Raw genomic sequence first — 27,026 nt, 5'->3', positions numbered from 1 at the left:
ATCTGCTGCTAGGCGTCACTGTATTCATCTGTGCAAAAAGGTTTGAAGTGAATGGAAAGGTGGAAATATTGAAATTAACAATGTATTTGCATATTTCATTAATCATCTGGGCCCAGCTTTAGTTTCGAGATGATGTACACAGGGTGAGTGAAACATAAACCTGAGCCTGTAAATTTAGTGCAATTCTGAAAAGCACATTTATTATGATGATTTAGACTCATGAGGAAGACAGTACTGCTGACTTGCTGAAATTATTTGTGGGAGCTATAAGGACAATTGTTATTCTGCGTGTTTTCTGGGATGAACTGTGTGCTTATATGTGCATACACATGCGTGTGCGTTCATATGCGTGCATATCTGACATAATGAGTTGTGAGCAATTAGAGAATTTTGCGCCACGTCTCTCACACATGCAATGATCAGTGGCATGTTTCAATATCCCTCTCAAATGAAGCCAAGACTGCCAGCTTTCTAGAAGACAAGTTTGTTCATCAAACAAACGAGTAAGATACAGAGGGAATTAAAGAGGAAGAGAGGAGTGAGTAAAAGTGGTGGTGGTGTGGGAGCTCTGTATTGGCCATCTGAACAAGAGGGGCTGGTCTTTCTCCATCTCTCCTACTGAGAAACAGAGCATGAGCTGCACGCACACACAGCTCGCATGGACACAGAACCACATCGGGGAGCTGAGACTCACACACACACACACACACACCTGCCTGCCAGGACAGAGGACCCAGCACAATGAAGACAGAGACAGGCAACGAAGCATCAGAAAGTCCTGCTCGGTAGTGAGGGGCGGGGACGGGCTATAAAGATGTGTGACTGAGCTGCTGTTTCCCAGCTGTCAGAGAAGTTTGAAGGAGTGCAGCTCTCATGGCGGGACCGACCACACAGGAGCCTGTGAAGGTGATGTTTACAACTGCCCTTTCTTCCCTCTGCATAAATTCATTATGATGATGTCCTATTTTTGTCTGTCAGCAAAGTTTGTGTGCACATTTACCAAAGGCTTTCCTTTTTACTGGCTTCAATAACTTGATTGTTTCACTGATTAATTTGAAAGAAGCCTTATGTGTTGTTCTTCTTCTTTCTTCTTGTTGTTCTTCGTTGTCAGTTTCCCACAGGGGACATCTGCAACTTTGTTTAAACACATCGGTTCATAATTTCTTCCTCAATATTCAGTTTGATTTATGACAAAAAAAGGAGGACAATGTAAAATTTTGAGAAAGAAATTGAAAACCATTGAGTGCATTGCATTTTGCTTGATAAATGGATTAGCTTTGGATTTGCTTAGTTAATTTACAATGAATTTTTTCACCCATAAAATGTCTAAATATAATGAAAAACTCACAATTTACCAAAATGCAGGGGACGCCTTAAAATACTTCAGTTTATTCAAACAACTAAAGGAAACCATCAATTCATTTTCTATAAAACAGAAACATTTCACGATATGATAAACTCAAACCAGCTAGTTTGCAATTTTCGCTTGATAAACAACTTGGATTATTCTACTGATTATCCAAACAGTTGCCAAGTAATTTGGCACGCTTTCAAATTGCTTCTTTTGCCCAATCATCAGCTTAAAACCGAAAGACATAAAACAAACAAATGGAGTAACCAGCTAAGGCTTTTAGTCGTATTTTGTTAATCAACTAATCAAATAGCCATTTCAGCGGCAGATAGAGTACTAACTATGTTAGTTTGTGAAATATTGCTTCTTCCTGCATCAGCAGCTCCTGTGCTGTAAGTGGACTGACTGATTTCACTGTCAGCCTTGTTGAGGCTTTATTTCCTCACGGCCATGTAAACGTCCAATAGTCCAGCCTGGTCCTTGACTCACTGGTCTCAGCGGACAGCAGAGGGGTGTGAGGTGCAGCCGACTGGCACCAGTCTTTCAGCCTCATTGCCCAAGACAAGAGTGAAAACAAATATTTTCAACCACTGTTTTTTATATGCTATACTGCTCAGTACAGTTCTTCTTTTATTTAATGGGAAAAATTCCTAGAAGTTGTAGGAGGGAGCCGTCTCCCTGAGAACATGCAAGCAAACTTTACAGCAGGATGCAATTCCTGTTGTTGTCCAATTGATCGAACACAAAATGTTTGTAATTTGATGTTGACGGACCACAAAGCCAAACAGGGCAGAGAAAATCTGTAGTCGTTAGCAAAACAGAAGTGCCTAACTGCACTTTTAAAACAGTGGAAATCAAAACTCCTCAGGCGACATCAGGGCTGCTGCATTATAACCTCTGACCAAACTGTCACTCCACTCTTATTACAACCGGTATACACAATAAACAACACACACACACACACACACATGCACATCAATATAGCCTTTAATATTGCTTCTCATATATGCACCAGTGGGTGTATTTGTCCTGGCACGGAGGTTATAAAATCCCTTTCAGCTGGGATTCACATGAGCAACAAAACAGACGTTACACAAAAAAGCAGAACTTTCCATTATTCCTTATAGTTGGGTATGAATTTGCAGACTGCTGAGGAGCGTTCCACTGCACTTGTCCTCTGCTGTGCAGTGTAAAGAGAGGTTTTGGCTCCAGGGCATTCGATCCTTAAGGAGCCCAGCTGTCAAATTAAAGGTTTCCAATGTGTAAAAAAACACATTCAGCTGTTTTACTGAACATGAATCCCTACCACTAATTAGTGACATCAACTGAGGCAACTGACATCAAAATTTAAGAACCGATCATTTCTTTTTGTACCCGTAGTGCTAACCGCCACGTCGATGTATTTGCTGCAAGCTCTAAAACCCGCAGTACAACATGGGAGGAGAGCTCTGCAATGCTGCTGATTAGCTGTCACTGACAACTACCATGACGTGTCAGTCTTTAATCAGTGTGTGTGTGTGTGTGTGTGTCCAGACCCAGCAGAAGTGCATTGCCATCTTTGCCCTCCTCTGTTGCTTCACCATTCTGGTGGTGCTGATCTTCTCTTCGGTGGACATCTGGGGGGACGACGAGGATGGTATCACAGAGGAAAACTGCAGCAGAGACTGTCGGTAAGATTCAGTGCAAAAGCAGTAAAGGAGTGTATCAAGGCAAGCAAATAGCAGGCCTACTTATAGTTATGTGTTGTGCATTCTGCTTGAAGAGCTCAGAGCGACTGGTGAATATAGCACATCTAAGTGTTCGGTCCTCTGTGATTCCTTAATAACCGCTCATGAGTTTACCTTATCGGAGTTTCATATTTCCAGATGCTGTCAGAAGACAACTTCTAAATTGAAGAAGCTGAGCCAGATATTTTGTCTTTTACCTTCTACTAGCTTTTCAAAGCCTGGTGCCTGCATTTGTCACAAAGCAATATGTTATGAGCTTAGTCAGAGGTTTGAATGTATGTTAGTGGTGGCCAATATATCGTCCGAAGTCTTTAGCCTGAAGTAGAGATTAGGAGCTGGCTGTACACTTTTTTTTTTTTTTTTTTTTTTGCGTCCACCTGAAGCAGATTATTAGTCTTCCTATAACTCTGAAAAGGCTTTCATATAGTTATTTCCCATTTGCTGTAGTAATTAGAGACCTGAAAACAGACGTTGATGTCTAAAGTAGTTTCAGTTTTTAATATGCCTGCACTTACACCGACGTGTTACTCTCAGCATCGTGCTTGTGGAGAATATTCCAGAGTACCTCCTCCTTCCTGTGGATGGCAGACCCCATCTCCCTCTCTCTGTTGGTTTTCACACATTGTTGGACCAGGCAAGGCGCTCAGTCGAGGTGGTGTCACCTGCCTGGGATTTAAACTCTTGGGACATGGAAACACCGCCAAGCGCCGCTAAGCAGGTACAAAATCAGAGCAGACAGTATGAACGTATCTTCAACCAACTCCATTTCCCAGGTGCCCTGGGAAAGGAAATGCAATTATTTTCAAGTAAATCTGTATGTAGTGTCTTAATGAGGTTAACCCTGCTGAGATAAAAGTATGGCTCTTTTAAGAGACATGCAGAAACACTACTCGAATGCTAGACTGCGCTAATGCAGAACATCACTGTCTTCCTCAGGGTCAGCTTTTGTTCCAGAGGCTGCTCAGCCTGAAATCTCGTGGGGTTAAACTGAAGATTGCCAGCAGCCTGACTAACTCTGCTGAGCTGAAGATCCTGGCAGCACACAGTGAGTAGCTGTCAACAGTTTTCATGTTCTTATAGCAGTGTGTTAAACCACTGTAACAAGCCAGGATGAAGACTCATATCTCCCAGTACCATTCCCCCGTCAACATGTCTTTTTCTGCATTTTCTGACAACATTTTTGAATCTCTCAGTTGCTGTTATATGAGAGCAGTCCAGTGATGTACTTATTGCACACAGGGAGGAAAACTACGTGGAATCATTTTACACTCTGCAGCCTCACCCAGCAGCTCCACAGCATGAGTTATACAACCTTCATATGTGCCAAACTACACAATCAAGGTCGAAAAAACATGCAACTTGCAAATGTTACTTATTGGTTTTCACAGCTTCCGTCGCTCTGGCTGCCTGCCCGCTTTACCCATGAAGATGGTCCAAGGCCGTCTTCTGCAGTTCTCTCCATTGTGTTTTGTCGAACTTTTCATACTCACCGCTGTCTGTTTCTAGATGCAGAGGTTCATTTTGTTAATATGACAGCTCTTACCAGAGGAGGACTTCGTTCCTCATTCATCATAGTGGATCGGAAGCACATTTACATCGGGAGCGCTGATATGAACTGGAGGTCACTCTCCAAGGTAACGGCAAGCGTCAAAAACACGTGCGCGCAGAGCAATGTCAGAAACGAGGATAGATCAGCTCCTGCAGTCAGCTGTAGTCAAGTCTGCAGTTCATTTCCAAACTACTGTATCTTTTGGTCTCAGAAATAAAATAAGGACATGCACACATTTAATGAAATGATAACCTCTGCTTCCCATTGGGACGTCGTGAGGAATAGCACATTCTTGATTACTTTCACAGTACCTTTTCATGCCGCAGAAAAATTGCTTTCTGAGGTGACTCGGGGAAAATGAAGTATATTTCACTTTGCATTTCATATGTAATTCACAATGGAGGAGGAACCAGGGAGCATAACCATACTGTAACTTGAAGTAATTACCTGGCAATTTTCATGCTTCAGTGCTGGCTGGAGATAGAGCCACTGTTGAGTGTAATTAAGGAAAAAGCCAGGGGGGGGGGAAGGCACGGACACATACATGAATGTGTGTGTGGTGAACACACATGTAGACATAAAATGACCGACACGCAGGAAAAGAGAGATGAAACTGGAGCAAGGCATCAAACATGGGTTATTAGAGTAGACTGAAACTGTGTTCTTCCTTCGATGACAGAATGAACACAAAACATATTCCTGTCCGTAGCTAATGACCAGAGCAGTATTAATTAAGAACTAATTAATTATCTTTTTTGCTTTTCTTTATGCAGTTTTTTTCCCCAGCTATGCTAGTTGCTAAGTCTGGATCGCCTCACATTTCATTCACCGCCATCAAGTCAATATTAGATTAAATTAGTATTTAAAAAGTAATTATTATTCATATAATCTGTTTAGTTGAAGTTATTACAATGAGTCTCTGGGACCATACACATTTTTTTGCGTAAGTCCTGCATACGCAACTAGAGTCTATAACATTTACCATGATAACCGTATACAACATAGTGTACTCGCTTCGTTCCAGCTTCTTAGCATTGTCACTGTGAGCATGTTAGCGTGCTGTGAAAGCATTTATCTGAGTGCAACAGTGTGTGGTGCAGCCTCACAAAGCTGTGATCCTCAGTCCCCACAGAAAAGATGATCCAATTATAAACTTAAGAGTATCACAACATAAAAAATCTCTGACAGGGTGTTACTTTTCTCACACTTAGCTCAGCATAATATCTGACTTCATCAAACTATCTTGTGTGTGTGTGTGTGTGTGTGTAAAATATGTCTAACAAACTGCAACTTTTTCTGCTGCGTCACCTTTTCCTGTGTGCTCCTGTCTGGTGCCCCACAGAGGAAAGAACTGGGGGTGGTGGTGTACAACTGCAGCTGCCTGGCCCTGGACCTCCACCGAGTCTTTTTGTTTTACTGGCAGCTTCACGAGAGGGACTACATCCCCTCCATCTGGTCAAAGAGAGTTACAGCCCTCTACGGGAAGAATGACGCCTTAGAGCTGCAGCTCAACACTACTGATGCCACGGCTTATGTGTCTGTAAGGAGCGGCTTGTTCCAGCTTCCGCTTCTTACTACCGCATAAATAGCTTCTCTGTAAACAAATACAGCAGATAAAGGGTTATATGTTTGCTACGCCGGTTCCTATTCCTCTTAAGACATCAATATCCAACACCTTTATGAAAGTTTCATTACTAACTAATAACAGACACACAGTGTCTGGTAAATCATCTTAATATCATGCTGAGGAGCATCTTGAGTGTGACTATCTCAGTATCTCAGCTTAATTTGACAGTAATGAATCTTGCTGCCCTCTAAGCAAAATGAAGCTTACCACTTGCTTTGGAGGCATTTATCATTATAGGAATATAGGAATTAATGGGGCCACCCTGTCACTAGCTGCTGGCAACTCCAACCTCCTCCTTCGTCTTATTTCTTCCAGTAATGATACATAACTGTAAAAATGTGTTGTTTTTCTTGCCCTTGTTCAAAACACTTCACAGATATTGTTGAGCAAACTAAAAGCATGCAAACGAAAGCAAATTTTTTGTCCACTGGCAAAACCACGCGGCTTTTCACTTGCTTGTAATCTAATTAATCTAATGGTTAATTTTTGGTGCGTGGTGTATCTTTTCTGCAGACCTCTCCGGAACTCTTCTGCCCAAAAGATCGCACCAGAGATGTAGATGCTATTTATCAAGTTATCCAGAGTGCGAACAGGTTTATCTTCATATCTGTGACCGACTACCTCCCTCTGGTGAGCAGGAGATTCAGAGGGGCCACAGTTACAAGGTACAAAGCCAGTGACATTCAAACAGTCTATGTGTAGGACCTTTGACCTTCTGTGGCGGAGTTAATCATATCATTTGTGTTCAAGTTCACCTGTGGGCCTGTGGCAGAAGGCAATGAAATCTATTATTAGCTACATTTTTGTCCCCCTGACATGAATTTAAGTGACACGTATCAGTCTTTCTGTGCTTTCAGGTTATTAAACACTAATATAGCTTGTATCAAAAGGTATTGGTCGCCTCTTGATGAAGCAATCAGAGAGGCTGTGGTTTTGCGAGGTGTCAGAGTTCGCCTGCTGATAAGCTTCTGGAAGAAGACTCACCCCCTCACCTTTAACTTTGCCACTTCCCTCAAGTCTCTGTGCATGCAGCTGCAGAACTGTTCCCTCGAGGTGGTATGTGAATTTCAACAATAGCTGTAGTTTAGTTTTGGCAGCAAACATCTGGACTTGATTTCTTGGTTCATTCTGAAAATATTCATGATTAAATGGTTTTGTACATACTTGTTTTTTCTTCATTTTCTGCAGAGGTTTTTTAGTCACAGAGAACAAAAAGATGACATTCAACATGGACTCAACCACAACAAGTACATGGTGACTGACAACGCTGTCTACATTGGTAGGCTATGTGTTATGTGTTTGCAATATTTCCATTTGCTCTCATATTTTATTTAATTTGTATTTTTTTTACAGATTTTCAGGATATTTCATAAGGCTTTGAATTTCTTTGTGAATTCTAGTTTTATAAGAATCATTTGACAGTGGAAACAATGCTTAGCCTTCCCACAGAGTGATTGATACTACTCATACACCATCCATTAAATATGAAGCTACACGCAGACATTTGGCTAAGCTTTGCACAAGAGCAGGAGGACACAGCAGGCCAGGCTCTTTCTTAAGGGAAAACTATATGCCAAGTAATACATTTAAAGTTCCCACATTAACATATAATATTGTTTTCTTTTTATTGTTTTATATTCTGTCTGTTATATTTGAATGGAAAAATGAAAACACAACTGTTAAGAATTGCCTGAATAAGAGGTATTCGCAGGTGGCTAATATGGACCTTTGGACTGAACTAAGTTGGCTAACTTTTTCCAAATGATTCAGAGAGCACCAAAGTGCACTTACTGTGAATTTGTGCATGTGAATCAAGAAGAGAGAAATACGCATACTGAATTTTTCTTGAGGTAACACCTGTTGGAAACAGCACATCTGCCTTTTTTTTTTTTTTTTTTCCCCCCACAGGCAACCATGACTGGGTTGGTAGTGACTTTGCCATCAATGCAGGAGTTGGGCTGGTGGTTGAAATGAAAAATAGCCTCAAAGAGGATGGGGAGACAATCTTGGAGCATGTGAAGTCTGCATTTGAAAGAGACTGGAGGTCACGTTATGCTAAAAGCCTTCAAGGAAGCAAAGACCATCAGGGTAAATATAGAAACCTGCAACAAGTGAAAATTCACGAGGAGACCAAAGAGGAGAACAAATGGAACAGCCCTTTGTCATTATAAGCACAGAATGTCTTTTCAATCCTAAAACCTCATGGGCCTAAATACCAGAACTAGATCTTACAAACATGGACACAATATATAGAACTACACTACTGATTTTTAATAGATGGCGTTACAATCAATAACAATACATAATGACTCAGAGTTACAGATATAATATACCCAATTGCTTTATTAATTGTTGACTGTTACATGGGCATGTACTGTTGCATGAATATTGAAAGCAATATTCAAATACAAAAATATATTACTACAAGCAATATAATTATTATAACATCAATATGTATGCATATGAAATCTATTGAAATATTGCATCAAACGCACCAAGACAATTCATACATATGATGTCATGGAGGTTTTTTATTTATTATTTTTTTACTTTTGAAAAGTATTTAGTAGTTTTGATGTTACATTACATTGCCTGCACCTGATGATTTTCTTGAATAACTCACGCACACAGACTTATGCTGTAGCTTTACGAATATAACAGCTGTTCATCATCAAATTGAATGTTTTCATCTGTATTTATAAAATTAAAATGTTTGTATATTTTTTTGTTTCTCTTGTTTTTTAAAATTATCATTAGGATAGGATGCACATCGTGCCCAACCTTTACATGCAAATTCAAACAAAAAAGATTGGGTGCTTGTCAAATGATAAGAAAGATTTTCAAGGAAGTGTTTCTCCTTCTCCACCAATTCCTGCTCCACAGTATTTCATTAGCTTTGACTCAGGCAGTGCTGCTCAACAAGATTTTCCTTTTAAGCCGTTAATTAGTTACTCAGAGTGCCCTTGTATAGAGTGACTCAAATGAAGATGAGAGTTTAAATTTGAAATATAAGGAGATCTCTTGAAACACAAAATCTTGTGCCTAACCCAAATCTCTTGTGGGAGATAGATAAAGAGCTTCACAGTTTTAATGCGATTCCAAGAAAATGTATGCATTCATGTGGACAGGCAGGCAGCTTGGTTGGGTTTTGGTTGAACAACTTTAAGACCTTGGGGAAGAGTCTGCCCATCTTACTTTCCGTTACTTTGTGATGTCACAACACCCAGTCTATTTCAACCCACCAACAGACCTATGTAGTATTTGATTTATTTTGGGTGATTTCAAATCTGATTAATTTCTATTCAATCAAAACAGCCAGCCAGTCAGAGGCTCAGAGTCATCAGCTAAATCAAGACAAAACTGAGACAGGGAACAAGAAATTAAGTTGGAGCATAGCGTCTACCTGGAGTCAGGAGCAATGAGAAAATGTTAAAAACAATGGTTTAACTAGATACACAACTGAATTCAAAGTGTTACTCTTAAAGTGTTAGTGTTAAGGCAATAAATTCGTTAGGCCTTGAGTATATTTGTTAAATGTTCAAAGTACATCTCTGTAAGACTTCCATAGGTTTGTGAGTTCAGCTCTGGTGCCCAGAGTTAAATCAAAATGTCCATCAGTCCTACGCTGGAACCAGCTCCCAATGGTTAGCCAATCTGCCCAAGCTGCAACTGTTTGTAACAGTTTTATTTCCATTAAGCATACTGAGTCACCCTGTGTATGATAATGAGCTATACATTTAAACTTGATTTGCCTGGTCTTTACTGCTGACATCAGATCAGAAAGATCTGATTTCTGACAATCATTGTCATCAATTTAACAAACAACAAAAATGTGAATAATTTGTTTGGATTACTGTTGTAAGACAGTCTATATTGGGGGTTTTTTTTTTTACAAATATGTATGTATGCTTACATCTTAGACATATGTTACATTCATGTATATCTATTGAAAGTTTATGTTGATATCAGCAAGTTCCAAAAGTCTGAGCCCACTTTCCCAGAATGAGCAAAACCGACTAGAAGGTAATAAGATTGGTGGATTTTGTACAGGATGTCTGGACATAAGCTTATACAATTTTACTTTGTTCTATTGAACCTGCGGATCTCTGTCAAATGTGTGTCATTAAAATATGGTCACAGCATGCGATACAATCCAAAGTCATCATAGATATATTTTCATACATATACATATAGACATTTCACCATTGGTGTATTACATATATCAATAACTTCATACATGTAAAATAAGTCACTTTGATATTGGACCATTGAGAATTTAAAAATGCAAGTTACTGTTACTGATACTTACCTACAGTATTTCAGAGCACTCCCTCTTCATTCATAAATGCCCAGAAGAGTCTTTGTCCCAACACAAGGTGGTGGTGTTACACTGTGCAGGTTTTATATTCAGAGGGTACTCCATCTCTTTTATAGATATGGCCCCAAAACAGAGGAAAAATGACTTTAAATCTTATTTTTATTTTTATTAGCATGTTTATGTGGTTAGTACAGATATCTCTGTGGTTGTGACTTTAAGAAGAACAAGTTTAATACATTTAAAATATAAACAAATCAATAAAAGAGACACATCCCGCGCATTACCAGCCATAAATTAAACAAACAGTTGTTTATCGTGTTTGTATAATAATTTCTTCAACAACAAATTGTGTGTGTGTGTGTGTCCTGGGGAGGGGCGAGGGCGCCGTCGTCATGGTAACAGATTAAAGGCAGTTAGTACTTTCTGCTGCAGCGGCTTCAAAATACAATAAAATTCCTTTAATCCCTTTAATTTAAAGTAGAATATTTGTTGGACTAAACCGTCAAATTTGGTGGGTTTTGTTTGTCTTTTTGTTTTATTTCTAAAAAAACAAAACAAAAACAAAAACAGTTTAACATTAGTACTAACTCTTCGGTGACGGGGAGGGGAGGGGGGGGTGAGGAAGAGGAGGAGGAAGAGGAGGACGGCAGATGCCTTTGCAGCAGAGGACCAAGGAGGATGTGAGTGTGTGTGTGTGTGTGTGTGTGTGTGTGTGTGTGTGTGTGTGTGTGTGGACGAATTGCGGTGGGGGTTTTGCTGCTGACCTGTCGCCGTTTTAAACCGGCAGATCTGGCGGACGCGGTGCTGAGGGGGAGCCGCAGTGCTCAGGATGGGATGGATGGACCGGATGGGACGGCCTGCCCGGTGCCAGGAACGCCTCTGAGGGCGCACCAGTCCCCGTGTTGCTGTCGGTGTGAGTCCTGATGGAGGATGCTCGGATCTTCTGTTGAGATTTACCAACCCTGCTAAGGATGGAGAGTGGAGTCTTCCTGCCCAGTCTGGAGCAGTTCATGCTGAGCCCACTTGTCACTTGGGTAAGTGATGCAGAAAGGTTTGATTCCCTGCCAAAAACACCAGGCTGTCACCTAATCGATCTGTCCTCTCTGTGTAACGCAGGTGAAGACATTTGTGGCACACGATGGAGGCATGCAATTTGACTTTTCTGAATTAGTGGATGGAGTCTTTTTGAACGACATAATGACCCAAATGTAAGTCAGTCCTCTTCATGCCAGCTTTGTTCCTGCGGCTCTTGTGTCACTTGTCACGTTTTCTGGTGTTGGTTGTGAACAGCGTCCAGATGGATATTCAGATTGGAAGCCAGTGTTTTGGAGCTAGAGCTGACTTTGACATCGCGTCTCTCATTAATTCATGATTAACAGTGAAGTTTACAGGTAAAAACATGTCCAGGGAATGTCAGCTGTTGTCAGTGGTTCAAATAGGAATCCATCTTTTATTGCTAATTGGGCATCTTGTCCTCATTATACAGTATGAAGTGTCTGCTGGCATTCTTATCCAGTCACCAACAGTACTGGCTTTGTCGCTCTGCAGTAATGAAGAGGATCTTTGTAGTCTGCCTGCAGCAGACTTTAAATGCAACTTCCTCATGACTTACAGGTTAAGCTTTCTCTCGAAATGTTACAATTAGCATACAAGCCATAGAGACATAGTCCACACTGAGGAATGTCCAAGACACGAGGGGCGTCACACATACTGTCAAGATTGCTACTTAAGACATTATGATTTGGTTGCCTTATGTTCTGAGGGAGCTTCCCTCACCTTTGACAAAGTTGCCTAACTCACTGTCACCTGGCAGGTTGCAAACGTGTCCAATATGAGAGCAAAAATAAATGGAGAGGCCCTGATGATACTCCACAAACTGGGATGATAGGCAGTGGTATTCTCACTGAGAATGAAAAGCTGCAAACAACGCTGAAAAAAACTGATGACCCACTGCACTTGTGGATAACACTGTCTAGCCATCCCAAGTCCACAGTATCCATTCATCCCACTTATCCCCCAGGCCACAATAACCAGCCCTAAATGCAAAACTGTGCTGTGCAGAGGGGAGGGGGAGAGGCGGGATAATCTCCTGGATTGGGAGACCCTTTGGGATTAGGGCTCTGGTGCTGCTGTTTTGTGGCACTGGGACACAGATGGGAGGGAGGAGGAGGGATGAAAATAGAACGAGCAGCATAGAGATGGAGACGGGAAGACTGAACATTAGCTGCACAAGATAGCAAGGTAGCATCTCACTGTATCCAGTCATGTATTTCACACACTGCGGTGCTCTTTTCCTAAGCAACATGGTAATGTCTGACCTAAATAACTGCAGTGAGGCCCGTGTATGATAACATCTTAGCTTCAATATGTGACCGGTCAGTGTCAGACTACAGGAGGCTCTAGCCAACAGCTCAAGAATGCAGCTAAAGGATTTCTATGGGGTGGAAAGTCTAATGCCACCCCACTTGGCTTAAAAATCACCCCGCGTGGTGTCTGAAAGGACTAACGTCACACAGCCTGAAGTTAGGAATGAATGAGGTCTCATACATGTTTTTCATGGGGGTCTTTAAGGCAAGACTTTCTTCACCAACGTGCAGCTTCCTCTCTCCCCATTCCAGTGACAGTACATATGTGTGCTCGCAAATAGAGAGAAACGTGGCGTAAAGTGCCTGTATGTTGTCCCCATCCTCAGCAATCCCTCAGCTACACCTCGGAGTGCAAACAAAGTGAACAAGGATCCAGGTCAACGGATCCAGAACCTTAATTATCTGGTCCAACAGATCAAGACATACTATCTGGTGAGTTTTGGGTGTTCCCTCTTGGTTGCTCAGCCATACGTTATGTTATATAATCAATCCAAGCAGCAGGCTGCTAAGATTTATATCTCTCGCTACACCGGATTATGAACATTTGATTTAGATGTTTCAATTCTACCTCTAATGTGCATCACTCACACACTGGATAACACATGCGCACACACTAGGTACTGCAGTTGTTGCCATTTGTGTCCCAGCAGATCAACTAGTTCTTCTTAAGATGCGTGGCCCAAATACCAACCATGTAAACATCTGTGTAATCAGCACAGGAGCGATGTTGAGCAAAGCAGAGAGAAACAGTAAAGCCGCCCACATACAGCCTGCGAGTGACACGTTAAGTTACAGGAATTGTGGGTAGATGCCATGGCTGATAAGTTTTCAGATCTCTTAAGATCACAAGAAAAGAAGATAGAAACGCCAAGCAAGCACAAGCAAGGAGTGACTGTGACAGTGACTTGACTGTGGACAACTCAGTAAAATCTTTCTGACTGACAGAAAATGTGGCTGCTGGTTTAATATAGCTTTACAGCGTTAAAGATAAATGATGACGACAGTTTTAAACCTGCAGTATGCACAGGCTTTGACAACAAAAGCCCCTTGGAGCTTGAAACAGGCCTTCGCCAAACAGTTTCAGTGGCTTTCATTTCCACACCAGGGAGACTGGCCCCGCTCAGAGCCCTCGTCCACTTCTTGGCTGTGTTTCTATACATGTGTTGAAGCAGCTGCTATGTGCTATACATACATACACTCCTTGCTCTTTCAGGCAATTTGGCTCAACCCCAAGAAATCTTTTACTGAGTGCTGTCTGGCCAAATTGTGCTTATCTTCCTCTTTCTCAGCCCATCTCTGTCAACCCTTTTGCTTCTCTTTTTTGCAGGATAATCTGAGACAATTGATCATGATTCCTTTGCCAAATGTGTTGCTGCTTGGCAGGACTCCTTACTGTGGTATGCTCTTTTAAAGAGACTGTGTTGTGTTTATCTGTTGGAGCTGTTCATTTAATGTATGGTTTGTACCCAGATTAGTCTGCCGATACCCCCTTTCCCCGTAATTTGTCAAAAATTAGCAAGCTAAAGTGAAAATGATATAGCCATAATTGGAGAAGTGTGGAAACATTACGGTGGTGGACCAAAAAGCAAACTAGTTTTAAGGTAATTGTTTAGGATAGGGTAAAGAAGAAGTGATTATTTTTATTCCTAAACACAGAACAGTCAGTTCCACAGTTCTTTAAACTGAAAATAGTTTGAATGCGTCTTCACAAAGTGCTTTAGCTCTCAGTGATACAGTTTTAATTCAATTGCACACTATCACATTGACAACCACACTGACTTGTGTTGGCTTTGGCAAATGGTGACCCAAATTCACTTGACAGGGCTGTGGTCAATTTAAATTGTTGCCAGCAGCTCTTAGTGCTTCAATCTGATAAATTTGATTCCAAATAATTGACTTTTTTTTTTTTTTTTGTTACTCCCAACAGAACAAAGTCTAGAAGAGATGAAGAAGCTTTTGCTGTTACTGCTGGGATGTGCAGTTCAGGTGAACACTGACACAAGCTTCTTGTTTGCAGTACACGGTAGTTTGTCGTAGGATAATGTGTGCGCATAGCAGGCTGCATAAGATGATTTACTGAGGATGAAAATATTTCATCTTCATTTTCAGTGTGAAAAGAAAGAGGAGTACATCGAGAGTATCCAGACACTTGACTTTGACACAAAAGCTGCAATAGCAGCACATATTCAGGAGGTATGGGAGTAAATGCAAACACCACAGCACAAGCAGTTTATGTATAGAGACCGACAATCCTGATATCCCCTTCTATGCCCACTAGTTGACCCACAGTCATGAGAACGTGCTGGATCTGCAGTGGTTGGAGTCCAGTGAGATGAACCCAGATGAGGTGGAGGCCATTGCAAGGAACATGGCAGCACACCTCCGCCACGTGCTGGAGCAGAGAGACACCCATCTTGAGGTAGGGATGCAGTTTGACTTGTTGTGCACGTAGAGGAAGTCAGGTGCCGATTTATATATAATCTCTAACCTGTTTAATTTCTTTTTCACTTCTTTCCTGCAGACTATAGCAGAGTTAATGCAGGAGAAGGAAGGTGTGGTTAGCTTGCTCAATAGTCCCAGCAGCCCACAGTCTGGCAGCTACTCTCCCAGTATTCAGCAGCAGACGGGGTCCCAGCAACACCTGGCAGTGGAGCTGGCTGACTCCAAAGCCAAGATCAGACGTCTCAGGCAGGAACTGTGAGTACCGATAAAAATTGACAAGTTGACAAGAAAAAGTGGTGATTTTGGCTATTTAAAAAAAATAAAATACTATTTATTATGAGCGTGAAGGGAAAATAACTCTATCAGCTTATCAGGTAAACATATAGTTTATACAGTAAGGGGAACTAAACAATTTTACTATTTCATTGTTTTTAGTGTTTTAGAAAAGCATCTTACAGCTAATGTGTCAGTGCACAGGAGAACTATCCTGATTGAAGTACAGTTCACATGGCACAGGGTGAAAATCTACACAGTCACTTTAAGAATACTAATTACATGTCAAAATACAAAGTATAAACAGGAAAAGGGCCATTTATCGATGTAGTGAGAGACAGAGACCGAGATAGGAAGAGAGAGAGAGATACTAAAGGATAAGAGAAACCCTGGGGAGGTTGGCCCACATTACTGCTGGCTTGGCAGGTTCCATGGTTGTGCACTAATACTGACCCACATTGGCTTTGCATTGCAGTGAATACCGCATGCACACAGACTAACCCTGATCCGATCAAGATCTCAGATCCATCTTTGCCCTCCATCCCATCTTCTCTGCTGTATTGTCTTCTCATGCTGGAATGATCATATTTGCATTGTCAGCTGTGAGCGAACACCATTAAGCATCTTAAAGCATCAAGTATGGCTTGACTTTACCCTTTTGAATGTGTCTTGCCTGAAACAACTCTTAGATATCTGAATGAGCATCTCAATAGTGTCATCTTTAAAAAATTATGGAGGGTTTCATGGAAAAGCATTACTTTGCAATCCAGTATGTGCAGATATTTGCAATACAATTTTGTGAAAACAATTTTACACATAACAACGTTCTCTTAATCAATATTTGCATTAAAAATATTTTAGTAAGCAGTCCATGGTAACATACTTGCTTGTTTTTGTCTTTGCATCATACTCCTTGATCCCCCCAGAGAGGAAAAGAGTGAACAGATGCTGGATTGCAGACATGAACTGGAAAACATGGAGGCAGAACTGAAGAGGATCCAGCAGGAGGTTTGAAGTTATAGAAGACAAAGAATAAATTGTAGCTCTGACTGATGATGACCACTGTGCCGATTATGCCAATAAATGCACACCATGCTGTGCAGAGCAGGGCTTAATGACAAAATATTTAAACTTAATACAACTAATACAAATGGATTTGTCGTAACAAAAGATCTCAGCTTGCGTTTCAGCTTTGTGTTTTGGGCTTCCTGCAATTTGTAAAGTTTCTCATTCACTAAATACAATGATCCCAAAGACACTAAAACATCTTGTAGGGCTGTTGTACTATGAAGCACAGCTATGTTGAAAAACTTGCCAACAGTGACGGCTGCTCAAGATTAACAATTATCTCTCTGTCTGAACTATCAACAGAACTCCCAGCTGCTTGTGGATGCCCGTGCAGCCCGCACCTATAGAGATGAGCTGGACAGCCTGAGAGAGAGCGCCATCAAGGCAGACAAGCTGGAGAGTGAAGTGGGACGTTACAGAGAGCAACTGCACAAGATGGAGTTCTACAAGAGCAAAGTGGAGGTAAATGAGATGTTTTTAGTGTTTCACCAGTACATTTTGAGACATTAGTGCAACATATTGAGAAATGTTTGAAGACTTTTTGGTTGACACAAGTTTCATTACTTCAGTGTACAAACATTTTTAATTCCCTGCATACATTAAAAGGGGGAGTTTGAAAGAAGGAGACAGCTCTAGTTTGGGAAAGGTAAAAAAAAATCTGAAAGGGGACTTTGTGTATTTCAGGAACTAAAGGATGATAACAGAGTGCTGCAGGAGACCAAAGACGTGTTAGAAGATCAGTTGGAAGGCTGGAGAGCACGATCAGATAAAATCCACCAGCTGGAGAAGCACAGTCTGATGCTGAAGGCACAGATCCATGACATGGAACAGGTCAGACATCCACATAGGGGAAATGTCTTCGTTGTTACATTTACGTAGCCTTTTTTTTAATCCTCTTCCACAATGACTGCATAGATAGGTGGTTATATATTGTAAGTTACAGATGTGTATAACTCAACTTTTGAGCCCTAAGCTTACACTTTGATAAGGGGGGGCAGAATCTGTGTTGATCACTTGTCTTTGCTTTGCTTCAGGAGCGGGAGGCTGATCGTAGACGTATTGAGGAGTTGCAGGAGGAGAACCTGGCTCTGTGTTTGGCCCAAAGGAGAAGCATGGAGGAGTCGCAGCTCCTGGGCTGGGAGTTAGAGCAGCTCTCTAAAACCACTGAGAACTCTCTGGGTAAGACATGGTGTGAAGGTGAGATAATGACACAGCAATGGGATCAGGAGATAGATATTTACATTTTGTAAATGTGTGTGCACGATTGCTTCCATTTATTAGGAACTAAATCTATATAATTAAAAGACTCAAGGACCTGGGTCAGATAGTTTCCTGATAATGTCTTTATATATACAGATTATTATACACACAGGCTTGGTAGCTGGTCTAAGTGTAAATTTACAGAAACGTCATTGTGTTTGTGAAGGCCAACAGACTCTGAGTGAGGAGGTGAGTGAGAGGACACGCAGTCGTATGCTGAAGCTGGAGAAGGAGAACCAAGGTCTCCTGAGAACGATAGAGGAACTCAGAGCAGCCTCTATAAGCAACAGCAAACATATCCAGAACCATGTACATGAAAGTGTCTGCCACGTAGTCTGCAGCGCCAACAACTGGACCTCATCAACAGAAGAGCCTTCAGGGTTACAGACCTCCTGCTTAAATACAGAAAACCCCAGTGATGCATTGCAGATCAGTACAGTTCCGCAGCAGATGCTGAATGGAGATTTGAACTCTGATCAGCGACAGCACACAGAAGAGCTCGAGGCGGTCCAGAGTGAGATCCTCCTCACAGACAATCCAGACCTTCATTTCCAAGAGAAAGGACAACTAGAGGACAGAGACAAACGAGAGCATTTCAAAGAACTGATGTCTGATCTGGAGGTTTTAGAAAATGTTCACAATAGACTCCACTGTTATGTTGAATCATGTGAACACTCCCCTGGCTCCAACAGCATCTTAACAGGTCTGCCAAGACGTTCCTCCTATGCCAGCAAGCACACACATCGGCTTGAGGCCAAATGTAAGGCCCTGGACACGGTGAATCAGCATCTACAAACTTCTCTTGATAACTCTGGTATGAACATAACATCAAATTGAAATTAAAGTTTTAAAAATTCCCTCCCGCAATTACCATTACATTAGTTGTTTGGGTTTTGTTTGTTTTTTTTGCCACCCTCCTACTCTACAGACCGGAAAATTCAACGTCTGGAGGCAGAGGTTCAGGAGCTGGAGGCAGAGAACCAAAGTCTGCAGGCCACATTAGAGGAACTACGGATCTCAGCAAGACGCCTTGAGCAGCTGGAAACAGAGAAGCAGAGTCTGGAGCAAGAGACCACAGTCCTGGAAAGAGACAAAAGGCAGCTAGAGAAGGAGAATCGACGACTCCGCCAACAGGTTCTTTTGTAGGAACAAAGTGTCAGTAGCTAATCTATTTTAGGATGATGCCTGTCAGACCTTATATTTGAATAACCTGACTGCTTCCTCTGTCTCAGGCGGAAATCCAAGAAGCCAATCTAGACAGCAGTAGTGTCTGCATGGCCAGCTTGGAAAGGGAGATGCGTTTTCTTGTAAAGGAGGTGGAGGGGTTAAGAGAGACTGCTGAGAGGGTCAAAGGCTTGGAGAGAGACAACAGGGAACTGAGCAAGCAAGCTGCTATCGACCAAAGGACTCTGGCCACCCTCAGAGAGGTGAGGGAAGGATGTTTGTACCACCATGGTTTTCATGTGTGGCATAGACAAACAAACACCTGTATACTGAGGTCCAGAACAAATATCCAACTGTAAGCGCTGCAGAGAAACATTGATTTAAAAACCAAGTCTGAAGTGAAAATCAAGGTTAAAAAAAAATGTTTATAAAGATAAGTAAAGAAACAAATCAAATTGATTTTGAATAATAATGAGTAAGTGCCATAAATGGTAAAAAAAAAATAAACAAACAAAAAATAAAAACATACTGATAGCAATCTATGCTGTTTTCCATCTTTAGGAGCTGGTGAGTGAGAAACTAAATACACAGCAGAAAGGCAATGAACTGGAGAGGCTGACTCATGAGTTGGAGATGAAAGCCCTGAACCAGGAGAGTACACACCAGGCTGAGCAAGAGGCACCAGACCACTGGTGTGTAGGATTTTTACCTTCCATCCTTCAGCCTTCAGAGGGAACATGATAATAAATGAGGAGCATTATAATATTCTTTATTTCTTCTATGTAGCAGGTTCAAGACGCTGGAGTCAGAGTTTGAGATGTCGCTGAAAAAGTCTCTGCAAATTAAAGAGGACAAGATAGCCGCTCTGGAAGCTCGTCTGCAGGAATCCTCCAACTTGAACCTGCAGCTACGCCAGCAGCTAAAGACTGTGAGTTACAAGTCCATTTGGGGGAAAAAGCATATACATAAAGACCCAAGTGTTTTGACCCTTTTCCAAATGCATAGGTGAAGCTGAGCTATGAGGCTTTGCAGCAGAGACTGGAGGAGGAGGAGAAGACAGTACCAAGCTCCATCCCTCCATCAGATACAGACAACACAATGAGCCAATGGCTGCGAGAAAGCCAGGAGGCCACCAAGGAACTGTTGAAGCTCAAAGACCGTCTAATTGAAGTGGAGAGGAATGTAAGTGGAGGGTCTTTATTAAAGAAACCCAAAGAATGGCCTCAATAGAGCCACAAATTCATAAAATTGTACTGTTGGTTTTAATGACCATGGTGTCCTGTGGGAAAACATGACTCCTCCTCTCCTCTCTCTTGATGTCGCGACTTCTCCCGTCTTACACAGAATGCGACACTGGAGGCAGAGCGCCAGGCTATGCAGGCACAGCTGAAGCAGCTGGAAAGTCAGTATGATAGCCAGCAGGCTCAGATCCTTGCTTTGCAACAGCAGGCTGCCTCACTGCAGGAGAACAACACAGCCCTGCAGACACACAATGCTAACCTGCAGGTACCCTTACAAAGTTTTCCTTATATTACAATTACAACTCAATAGTCCCAAAACGTTTTCTGCAAAAATTCTACTCTGCCCAAAGTACACACAATCCATTTATACTACATGTAATGTGAACCAACATCATCTCCTTTATCTCCAGGTGGAGATATCTACACTGAACTCACAGAGTGCCTCCCTCCTGGCCCAGAATGCTCAGTTGCAGCAGCAGCAATCTGGGACAGAAGGTGAACGTGACAGCGCTTTGCGGGAACGTGAAGAGCTGCGTGGTGTCCAGGAGCAGCTACTACGCGATCATGAGCGACTGGCGGCGCTCCACGAGCGGCAAGCCATGGAGTATGAGGCTCTGATGGGCAAACATGGCTGCCTGAAAAACGCTCACCGCACACTGGAGCTGGAGCACCGCACACTGCAGGACAGGTGGGGGAGAGGACCAACTGTCAACCCATGGGATTATGAGGTTCCTGTACTTCATATGTGTGTTTATGCCTGTATGGTTTTATATTCAGATACAATAGCTTGCTGCAGCAGCGAGCCAAGCTCGAAGACCTGGAGAAAGCCCTGAGGGAGGAGCAGATGAGGATGGCTCTGGAAAAAGAACAACACAAGACAACTGCCGCTGAATGTTGCAGGCTCCGTGATGAGAAGGACTGGTAAGGCAAACTTAAAGCCCCTCATTGGCACGTCCCCCAATTGACTTTGCAAGGCAGGACACACTCACTCACTCTCTCTGTCATCTTTATTGACATTCACCTTCACATTTACAAAAAGCATGTGCATACACTTTACATCTTTTTTCAAAGGCTGAACCAGACTTACCATCAGCTTCTTAATGACAACGAGTCACTGACAGCAGATCACAAGCAACTGAAGAGTCAGCTGAATGAAGCTAAGCTGGAGCACACTTGGCTGGAAGCCGACTTCTCCAAGCTGAAGAAGGATTTTCAGCAGCTGGACATCACCTCCACAAAACTGAACAACCAGTGTGAAGTGAGGACAGCAATATTGCAATATTTGTGTGTCTTTTTTTGAATATCACATTCAGCCATGTTTGTCAATGCAATGTTTAGCTGTTAAGCCAGTTGAAGGGCAATATGGAGGAAGAGAATCGACACCTGCTCAGCCAGATCGAGACCCTGATGCTACAGAACCGAACACTGTTGGAGCAGACTATGGAGAGCAAGGATCTGTTTCATGTTGAAGAGCGACAGTATATGTAAGGAAAAGAGGACTAAGACTGTGACAAGATAATGTACCAGTGAATAGGGTTTGATCTGTTGTTATTATGACTCAAATTCAATTTTTGATACAGACAGACGGCAAAAAGAGAACTACAATGGCACTAAATTTTAAAATTTATGAACTTTTTTTCTCTCTGCACATCTTTTTTCAGTGACAAGCTTAATGACTTGAGGAGGCAGAAAGAGAAGCTGGAAGAAAAGATAATGGACCAGTACAAGTTTTATGAGCCCTCGCCTCCTCGAAGGTAAGTCTGTAATAGCATTAACCAATCTTTTTTCAACATTAATAATGACTATGTCAACAAAATGACTGTGTCAGATTTACCAGCTTCTACCTTTTGTTCAGTGCGTGGCTTAATTAATTCATCACTTAATTCTTATATGATACAGGTCCTACTGCTAATATATTTGGCTTCATAATTCTCCATAGAACTATGGAGCAGGATGTACTAACTGGCTAGCACAGAGTGCATTTTGAAGACACATTATCAAATTATTTTCTTTTTCAAAGCTGCTATAACACGAGTTGATTACTAGACTGAGCAAACCAAGAGCATCATGCCATTCTAGTGTCCCCCCGATAAATGCCTGCCCAGTCATTTACTCTGCTATTAGCTCTATTTCGTTCAACTCCCTGGAGAAATATTTGGCTACTTGGCTCTGCAATGTTAGCCTACCGACTAAATCTCTGCTGTTTGGTGCAGGGCTGGTGGAGTATACTGAGTTTTAGAGCCTTTCACTGCCAACACTTGCCTGTTGCATCTGAAAACAACGCAGAGGAGTGAGGGTGAACCATTAGAGTATAATTGTAACCCTAACCCTAACCCTAACCCTAAAACCAAAGTGGTTAGGTGATAGCAATAATTCTCTGGCATCCACCAATTTCCTGAAGGAAATAAGGGGTCTTTTTCTCTGAAATCGGCTACCTCCTGTGACCACTAATACCATGAGAGCAAAGTAAAACAGTAAAGATGAGGGTTATAAAATCAAAACAATTAGCTCTAAGATGCTAAAACATCCTAAAGCTTGTCTTTCATTGGTTTGACTTGGTTGTCTGCCTGCTTTGTCATCCTTCAGACGTGGAAACTGGATAACTCTGAAACTAAAGAAGCTGATGAAATCCAGCAGCCGTGAGCATGGGTCTGAGAGGCCCCCCACGCCCACACACTCAGGTGTTACTGATCCACATCCGTCCCCTCATCACAACGGTTCCCTCATCAGCTCAGGTGGATCTGGAGGCCAAACCACTTCAGCAGGTGAAGCCGTCTCACCCCAGCGTAACAGCAGTGAGTATAGCTTTCATGAATTCACCAGATCATCTGCCGTGACAGAGCAAACATCACCAGCGTACCAAAGTCCCCCCTGCGCTGCTTCAGCAATAGACCATCAAGTAAGCTCATCTGATGCAGGGCACAGAGATCATCTGGGATTGTGTTTATGTGAGGTCCTGGCCACAGACAGCAGAGAGAGAGACAAAAGGGAACCTATTTTGTCCACGTGTGTAACCTTATTTGAAGGACAAAGATCTTCTCAAAATCAGACAAAACTAACCCCTCTACTGCAGTTTTCAAAGAGACACAAAAATGCAAATAAATCTTAAACCTCCTTCAGAATGTTGTCATGTGTACTAATACCATCATACAGTACTTATTAAGCAAAAGCTGAAAACAACACCTTGTTTGTTTTGTTTTTTTCAACTTAAGTTGGTACTGTAATGTCCCTGGTGAAAATTTCAGGCACTCAAATCACTAAGAGAATCAATGAAGGTATTGCGTTGCTGTCAGTGAGTTAAAATCAAACATATGTTGTGTGTACCATGTCGTCATAATGTGTGTAACCTTTCCTCAACAGTCCTTAATGTTTTCCTTGTCTTTGACCTGTCTTTATGTGTTTCTTCACACCCTCCATACCTCCTGATTCCTTCCCTTTCCTGTCCTCATCCTCCTGTACTTTCCCTTGTCTCTGCTTGCATCAATCACCTCCCTCCCATCCTCTCCATCAACCTGTCATCTGGTCGTACGTCCTCTGAAAAAAGCCACACTGAAAATGTTTCCCCGTATGAGGAACAGGCTGAAGGACAGAGACAAAGTCAAGTCCATCTTTCGTCGATCCATGTGTAAGAATGACAAGAGTCTATAGCCCTTTACCTAACTTCTAACTTCATTTTAATGGACTGTCTATGTTCCTTGTTGTTTTTTCTGGTTGGTTCTTTCTTTGCTTTTTTCTATCATCTATCATTTGCTAATGTAATATTGGTTTAGGTGGAGTTCATCATCAGTAGTCATACATTAGTCAAGGTTCGTCGTCCATCCACGACAACTTTATACCACTCTAATTTACAATATTAAAAGTTTTACAGTAACTCTCTGGCAGAGGGGCTGCATGTGACAACAGTCTGGAGTATTTTATAAGAAATGCTGCATTGCAGGAGGACAGTGATGCTGCAGCTCTGTCCCACCACGGGGCAGCTTTACCATATGAATTTTAAATAACTGTTTTCTGTAGAGGAAGTTAGACATCTACGTGTCCATGCTGTCAACACCATAGGAGTAATAGCTCATAACGTCCATTACTGGTTCACCTTTCCACCACCTCCATCATCCACCCCTCACACTGCCTCCGTTCCCCACTCCAACAATGCAGCCCTGAGCAGCCTGGCCTCTCCAATGATGCAGTGGGCAGACAGCTCAGAGCAGCTGGAGGGGTCTGAGGCTGATGTGGAGGAGGACAGGAAGGACAAACTGACCTCATCCCTCACCACCTCCATCTTGTCCATTCTCCATCTTCATCCCCCCACCACGCTACCATCTGGCCATATCCACCCTGACGCCACAGACTCTGCCCCAGATATTCCGCTCTGGGGGACAGGTAGAGACATCCATACAGCACAATTTTGTTTGATGTCGTCTTCGTTAGTTTGATGCTAGAATAAAGCGTAGAAGAGATGAGCACAAGCTGGATACTCTGGTGTGCTTTTATTGTCTTAAGTCTTTAAAAGAACTGATCAGTGTTTTCACATGTCATGTCCCACAGACAAGGATTCAACTGACAATGCTGTGCCATTCAGCTTTGAGGAAAACAACGAGCTTCAAAATCACGGTAAAGCTCTGGGGATACTCATTTAGAGGATTCAGTAAGCATACAGATGTATTATCAGCTCAGGAATTAGAGTAAATCCATCAAACTGCAATCATGACCTTGTTTTATATTAATCTCTACACTGACCAGAGCAGCCAACAACTGTTGCGAGACTTGACTCTGCTGACGCCTGCTGGACATTAAGAATAGTCAAACAGATGTTTGCATGACAGGTTGAAAATGTATGTGTGCTTCTATTTTGTACTGAAGCTCTTTTTAATAAAATCATAATATTACATTTCCAGCTCTGAATGGCATCCAGAGCCGTGCTCACAGTGAGAGCAGCGGTGAGTTCAGCCTGAGTCTGGAGAATGAGCCGTGGTCAAACGGCAGCAGCCCAATCCAACAGCCCCCATCACGGCGATCGTCCTCCTCCTACCAGCCACCCAGTGATGCCTCCACCCCCCAACACAAGGGGAAAGCTTCTACCATGCCCACCACCAAAAGCCAGAATCCAGATCACCAGTCTGTACACAAACAGAAAGACTTTGGGTTCTCTCAGGACTTCTGGCTCACCAGGGGAAGGAAGAGTATCCGAAGGGGCTCAAGGGGGAAAGTGGCACGTCGCTCCTCAGATTCAGGGGGCACAGTCAAAATGAGCCCAGGGCTCAGTGGGATGAATACAAAATCAAGCTCAAGCAAAGCTGACACTCGCGTAGTCTCAGCTTGCTCACCCATTACGGTGTTGTATGTTCAAGGAAAGTCATCCTCGATGTCTGGCTGCCTCAACTGCTTCTCCACTACTCTGGGGAAAGAGGGGCGACTCAGAGAGCCCAGGTCCCCTAAGAGTCTCCCCCGTGCCAGCAGTGTCATTTCCACAGCAGAGGGTTCATCTCGACGCTGCAGTGTCAACAGCGACTGCAGGGTGACGCTCAAGTCAGACTTAATCCAAGGCCACGTTTCAGAGGACAGCAACAGTCAGGAGGAAACAGGGAGCATGAATCAACAGCTAGAGCCAGACACCGAAAACAGGGAGCCTGAACCACTTCCTCCAATTAAACCTCCCAGAGACCCAGCAGTTGCTGTCCCCACCAATTACACCAAATCCAGCACGCAGGAGGCGTATTGTGGATCATCATTCACCTTCAGCTCTGTCTTCTCAAATACGATCTTCAGCGATTCTGTGGTTACAACCACAGCGACTCTGGATGAGTTTGACAAGAACCAGACCTCAATCAATCTGAATCCATCTCTGGGGCAAAAATACCCAGTTGAGAGCCCGGAGTCCTCTCACAACACGCCGCAGACACAGCTCAATGTGGATAATGAGCAAGGTCAAAACGGAGGGCAAGCAGATGTATTGGAAGAAAAGGACAAACCCCTCACAAATGCATGAAAGCAGCTCTCTCACCATTGAATATTGTGTCATTTAAATCCAGCAAGTGGCTGCAATGCCCATTTTTATGTCATCAATTGAAGCACACAAATAAAGTCCACTGGTTCCATCTGATTATATGGCTATGCTGAAAGTTTTGTGGAGTAACGATGTTCAGATACTTTTGGTTCACACTGCTCTTGTAACATTGCTATCTTTGGTTTTATACGTGATATCCTACTTAGCAGTTCACATCATGTTCATGTTTCTGTTCAGATTTTGCACAGGCTCTTTGATATATGTATAAAATATGACACATTCTGGTTTGCCCATGAAAAATTTGGATTGGTGTTGTGATTCAAGCCTGTTCACCTTCTCCACCACACTGCCAGTCACCGTCATCTGTACTGTGTTTGCTGAAACCTCATATTTATGCCCTTTAATTTATTTTAAGTAGATTCTTTTGATTTCCTTAGATTACAATTTAAGTCTTATGATAATAAACGTCGCGGTCACATGGACGAAAGTGTGTAAACAAACAAAATACCGCCAAAAAAAAAAAAAAAAAAAAGGCTGTGATCCTGAATGCTATTTTCCCTAAAATAAAGAAATCCCCGGTGTAAAGTGTGCATTTGCCTTGTCATCCTTTGAAAACCTCACTGTGCCTTTGTGCCCGCC

At 42.4% G+C, this 27,026-nt stretch overlaps 2 protein-coding genes across 2 annotated transcripts; both read left to right on the top strand.

Annotated features, from left to right (window-relative positions):
• Window positions 1-873: 873 nt before the first annotated feature.
• pld5 (phospholipase D family member 5) lies at window positions 874-8,425 on the top strand. The gene is made up of 10 exons (XM_029509861.1): window positions 874-906; window positions 2,885-3,021; window positions 3,613-3,796; window positions 4,015-4,123; window positions 4,585-4,712; window positions 5,970-6,167; window positions 6,768-6,919; window positions 7,145-7,310; window positions 7,443-7,533; window positions 8,163-8,425. Exons 1-10 carry the CDS (start codon window positions 874-876, stop codon window positions 8,423-8,425), a joined length of 1,461 nt encoding a protein of 486 aa, XP_029365721.1.
• A 3,103-nt stretch (window positions 8,426-11,528) lies between these two features.
• ccdc88aa (coiled-coil domain containing 88Aa) lies at window positions 11,529-26,369 on the top strand. Its single transcript, XM_029509734.1, has 28 exons — window positions 11,529-11,606; window positions 11,689-11,780; window positions 13,265-13,370; window positions 14,266-14,335; window positions 14,866-14,924; window positions 15,048-15,131; window positions 15,217-15,357; window positions 15,460-15,635; window positions 16,580-16,661; window positions 17,025-17,183; window positions 17,406-17,552; window positions 17,756-17,900; window positions 18,148-18,795; window positions 18,910-19,115; window positions 19,214-19,408; window positions 19,707-19,837; window positions 19,932-20,073; window positions 20,151-20,327; window positions 20,490-20,651; window positions 20,797-21,074; window positions 21,164-21,307; window positions 21,458-21,644; window positions 21,725-21,870; window positions 22,048-22,140; window positions 22,973-23,181; window positions 24,401-24,763; window positions 24,929-24,994; window positions 25,279-26,369. The coding sequence occupies exons 1-28, from the start codon at window positions 11,544-11,546 to the stop codon at window positions 26,367-26,369; spliced, it is 5,562 nt and encodes a 1,853-aa protein (XP_029365594.1). The 5' UTR covers window positions 11,529-11,543.
• The last annotated feature ends 657 nt before the right edge of the window (window positions 26,370-27,026 follow it).

Source organism: Echeneis naucrates, chromosome 1 (assembly GCF_900963305.1).
Source record: "Echeneis naucrates chromosome 1, fEcheNa1.1, whole genome shotgun sequence".
Lineage (NCBI taxonomy): Eukaryota > Metazoa > Chordata > Actinopteri > Carangiformes > Echeneidae > Echeneis > Echeneis naucrates.
Note: the sequence above shows the minus strand (reverse complement) of the source record. Positions and strands in the feature narration are given on the sequence as shown.

Coding starts and splice junctions, on each gene's coding strand:
- pld5 (XM_029509861.1), top strand. CDS start 874: ATGGCGGGACCGACCACACAGGAGCCTGTGAAG. Junction 4,124..4,584: donor GAAGATCCTGGCAGCACACA/GTGAGTAGCTGT, acceptor GTCTGTTTCTAG/ATGCAGAGGTTCATTTTGTT. Junction 7,534..8,162: donor TGACAACGCTGTCTACATTG/GTAGGCTATGTG, acceptor TTCCCCCCACAG/GCAACCATGACTGGGTTGGT.
- ccdc88aa (XM_029509734.1), top strand. CDS start 11,544: ATGGAGAGTGGAGTCTTCCTGCCCAGTCTGGAGCAGTTCATGCTGAGC. Junction 15,358..15,459: donor AGAGAGACACCCATCTTGAG/GTAGGGATGCAG, acceptor TCTTTCCTGCAG/ACTATAGCAGAGTTAATGCA. Junction 17,901..18,147: donor AACCACTGAGAACTCTCTGG/GTAAGACATGGT, acceptor GTGTTTGTGAAG/GCCAACAGACTCTGAGTGAG.